The sequence below is a fragment of the Mercurialis annua genome, linkage group LG5, assembly GCF_937616625.2.
Source record: "Mercurialis annua linkage group LG5, ddMerAnnu1.2, whole genome shotgun sequence".
Taxonomy (NCBI): domain Eukaryota; kingdom Viridiplantae; phylum Streptophyta; class Magnoliopsida; order Malpighiales; family Euphorbiaceae; genus Mercurialis; species Mercurialis annua.
In genome coordinates, this window is record NC_065574.1 from 7,227,201 (window position 1) to 7,231,082 (window position 3,882).

The 3,882-nt window shown below is 31.7% G+C and overlaps 1 protein-coding gene across 1 annotated transcript; it reads right to left on the minus strand.

Moving 5' to 3' along the window:
* Positions 1 to 482: 482 nt before the first annotated feature.
* Positions 483 to 1,910, minus strand: LOC126683365 (probable CCR4-associated factor 1 homolog 7). The gene is made up of 2 exons (XM_050379236.2): positions 1,707 to 1,910; positions 483 to 1,533 (listed from the first exon to the last, which is right to left on the minus strand). Exon 2 carries the CDS (start codon positions 1,450 to 1,452, stop codon positions 628 to 630), a length of 825 nt encoding a protein of 274 aa, XP_050235193.1. The 5' UTR covers positions 1,453 to 1,533; positions 1,707 to 1,910; the 3' UTR covers positions 483 to 627.
* Positions 1,911 to 3,882: the final 1,972 nt, after the last annotated feature.

The window sequence follows — 3,882 nt, forward strand, 5'->3', positions numbered from 1 at the left end:
GAAAAGGAGAGACATACTACAGGAACAAATAATTAAGCATGTCACTCCAGATGCTTCTATATGCAAAAATAGTGCGCGAAATACAATGCACAATATATATATATGACCGGAACACAAACTGTAAAGCATCAATTGCTCATGCAAGGCTAAATTTAATCATTCAAGACCAACGTGTGATGCAGCAGGCTGTATAAGCTGATAGTAACTCACGACAAAAGAAGCATATGAGATGCACAATTACATCAATGAGAATTATAGAATCCAATACTTACGGAAATGACCAACGAGAAATGCGATCGTAGTCTGTAGAGCAGCATTTAGCTTCCTGAGATAGTTGCAATAGTATTTCACAGATGGAAGGAGCAAAATTATTGTTCATAATGACACAGAATTGTTTACTTTTGCACCATCTTGTACTGAGACATAAACAACATGACCAACACAAAAGAAAAGAGAAACAATTGTGCACAAGAACAAAAGAGTAGTAGAAATATTAAATCTTCATAAATTCATAAAATTTGAAGATAAAAAAGTGTACATGAACTGTGGGTGCCAAGCACACACGCTTACAGTTGAACGAGCATCTTTCTAATAATTTTTTTAGGATTTTTTTTATTATTTTCAAAATCAATGAGCACTCTGTCCATTCTCAACACCTAAACCATACAGCACACCGGCATATTTCTCCATGGAGCCACTAAAGAAATTCTCTTTTAACTTCCAGAATGTGCAAGCTGTGAGCAAACTATCGGAACCAGCTTGATGGCAAATCCCTACTCTCTCAACTTCCAACAACTCCGCAAGCTTATTCAACCCGCCATGAAGGCTATTGCAAAATTTCATCAAATGCTTGATATCATACAGGGTCGGGAAGTACATATTGATCATGCTAAAGAACCCCTCTTGCGTATCGGGCAAACGCTGGCATGTCAATAGCTTAAGCAAGTAACCAAAATCATACCCGCTATGGAAAGTCACCCAATGCACATTGTCATTCAACACAATCCCGGAAGACATCAAGAGCTCCCCGAATCGCATTGCATCAATACCATTATCATTATTCTTCTTAAAATCAATCCCACTCTGTCTCAATAGCTCAATTGAATCATTAGCGAAAACATCATCGTTGACACTGAATTCGCGGAAATTAAACTGCCAAATGCAGAATTTATCGGTTCCACAAGTGGGCAAATTCCCTTGCTCATCCGAGAAAGTAAGACCCAACTGAATCAACTTCAACAAATCAACATTTTCCTTCAACGTTCTATAATGAAAATCATTGCTATTCTTAAAATTTCCAACGGGACGCAATACAATGCCGGGAAATTCCGTGTCCATCGCTATAAAAGGATAATCTTCCACAATTTCGCGAACAAGAGCGAATTCCTCCTCAAGATTATCGTGCCACACCTCGCGAATCTGAATCGAATCGCCTTTTAACAACAGCGACATTCCGAACCTAGACAACAAATTGCTCAATTTCACGAAACCCTAATCAAAATCTATCGCCAACCCAGTTGATATAAAACAAATCTGCACCATAAAGTTCAAAACTCTTTAGCTATAAAACCCTAATCAATAAATACCCAAAACGAAAAAATTACGCAGAGATCTAATAAATAATAAAACAACCCGCAAAGGGAAAATAGTTTAAATTTGCATAAAGAAAAAAGATTGGGATCTACAAGATTAAATAGAAAACTGACCTTGATTAATCAAAAATTGAGGGACTCGATTGCAAACCCTAGAGAGGGAAATGAACATGAAATTGGAAGAGGAGATAGCGAAAGAGATATTTTTGAAATGTTATTCTGATTTATAAGGTCGAAAATTATAATGGGGTTTCTTTTCTTTTCTTTTTTCTTTTTGAAATTTGTGATTAAATTTTTTAAGGTTTTTATTTGTTTGTTTCCAGAGAAAAAAAAATTATCTGGGAAAAAAATAAAAACTCAGTTTTGTAGGAAAAAGAGTTTGAGAGGAAAACAGCACTAAATTGAAGGGTGTTTCTGTTTTCCCCTTCTAATCTAATCTCCTCACAAATTTAATTTTTACAAAACAAAAACAAAAATCCTTTGATTTAGGAGATGAATTTATTTATTTTATTGTTTGGGTAGGATATGAAATAGTTCTGTTATGGTATCAATTTAGATTATTAAATAATCATTTTAGATTTTTGATTTTGGAAGAATCTAGTTCACTCTCCCATTATCATTAAGCTTTTATCCACGTGGCTGGTGCAAAAAATTGCAATGTGGCCACAATCTAATATATTCTGTAACCTGAAAGAAAAAAAAATCTGTTTATTTAACTAAAATTACATGAGAAATATCGGCACTCATTCTTTAAATTTAGGAAAACGGATCATTTATATCATTAAAATTTAATTTTAGGATCAAACAAATTTTCAATGTTCGAAAAGATTTAAATATACCGCTAATATTTTAAAAAGTGAACAATCAAACCCCTGTATTAACTTAAAAGTGTGACATTGGGGGCCTCTATGTTCATTTTTTAAGAGATTGGGTGGATATTTGAATATTTTCGAACGTTAAGAGCTTACTTGATAGTTGATCCTGGAGGCAAATTTTAAGGGTACAAATGACTATTTTTCCTTTAATTTATATAGTAAATAATTCTCTAATTTGAAGTTTTATTTTTATCTAATTTCTGTATTTAATTTATTTTAAATTTTTAAATCTGTTTTTATGAAAAATAAACGTGCACTACATGCTGAAACACGCTTGAAGACGAACTTCAAAAAGGATTAGATAAATAAAATTTGAAAATACAAAAACCATATAAATAATTTTTTGAAAGTATAGAGACCGTTTGAATAAAAAATACTATCCATTAATTCAAATTCACTTTAGCATTTTTCTATGTGATAACCGCAACGGCAACGACAATTAAACATAGACATAGTGATTCGGTCAAAAAAAACCTATTTAATTAAATTCGTAAAGTATATGGACTTAATGAGTACAAAACTATAAAAAATGACTATATAAACAAAAAAAAATAGAAGTATAAGAACTTCAAGATGAATTTGGGCTAAATATTTATAACATTTACGTTTTTTAAAAAAATTGGGATTATTTTTCAAATATCTGTTTTGGGTAAAATATTTACATCATTTTGGACCATCTTTTCCTCTTAACCTACATTATCTAATAAGCTAACTTATTTATCAAAAATACCCACTATATAAAGAAGCCTTATCTCATTTTAGGTTAAATTTTTACATAACCACCTTTTTTTCTCTCTTTTCTCTCTCTTCTTCTCTCTTCTTTTCTTCTTCCTTTCTTTTTCTTTTTCATTTGATTTTCAGTTTATCTCCTCCGATTACTTTTTCGTTCGTCTTTTCCGTTCGTCTTTCCGGTCGCGCTTCCGTTCGTCTACTTCCGATGGATTTCTCGTCGTTTTTCCGTTCGTCTTTTTCGTTCGCGCTAGTCCATTCGTCTTTTCCGTTCGCGCTATGGATTTCTCGACTCGTTTTTAGATTTGTGTAATTTTTTAGATTTTTTTTAATGATTTAAATATTTTGTAAATGAATTATTGTAGATCTATAATTTTTTGTTTATAAAATTGTTCTATTGTTCATATGATTATTTATTTTGTATTCTCTTATTTGTTTATTGCTACTGATTTTGTAAAGAAAATATTAATTTACGGTGCATTTGTAATAATTTTATAATATCTTTACGTTTTAGTGTATTTTTGGTGTATTAATGGTGTATTTCTGCCCTTTTTATTATATTTATGGTGCATTTACAGTGTTTATGGTGCATTTGCAGTGTTTATGGTGTATTTACAGTGTTTATGGTATATTTGCAGTGTTTCATGGTTAAACCACAAAAAAACACTACAAAATGCTATAAATAC

Excerpts from the sequence above, each read along its gene's own strand:
- LOC126683365 (XM_050379236.2), bottom strand. The coding sequence starts at position 1,452 with ATGTCGCTGTTGTTAAAAGGCGATTCGATTCAGATTCGCGAGGTGTGG.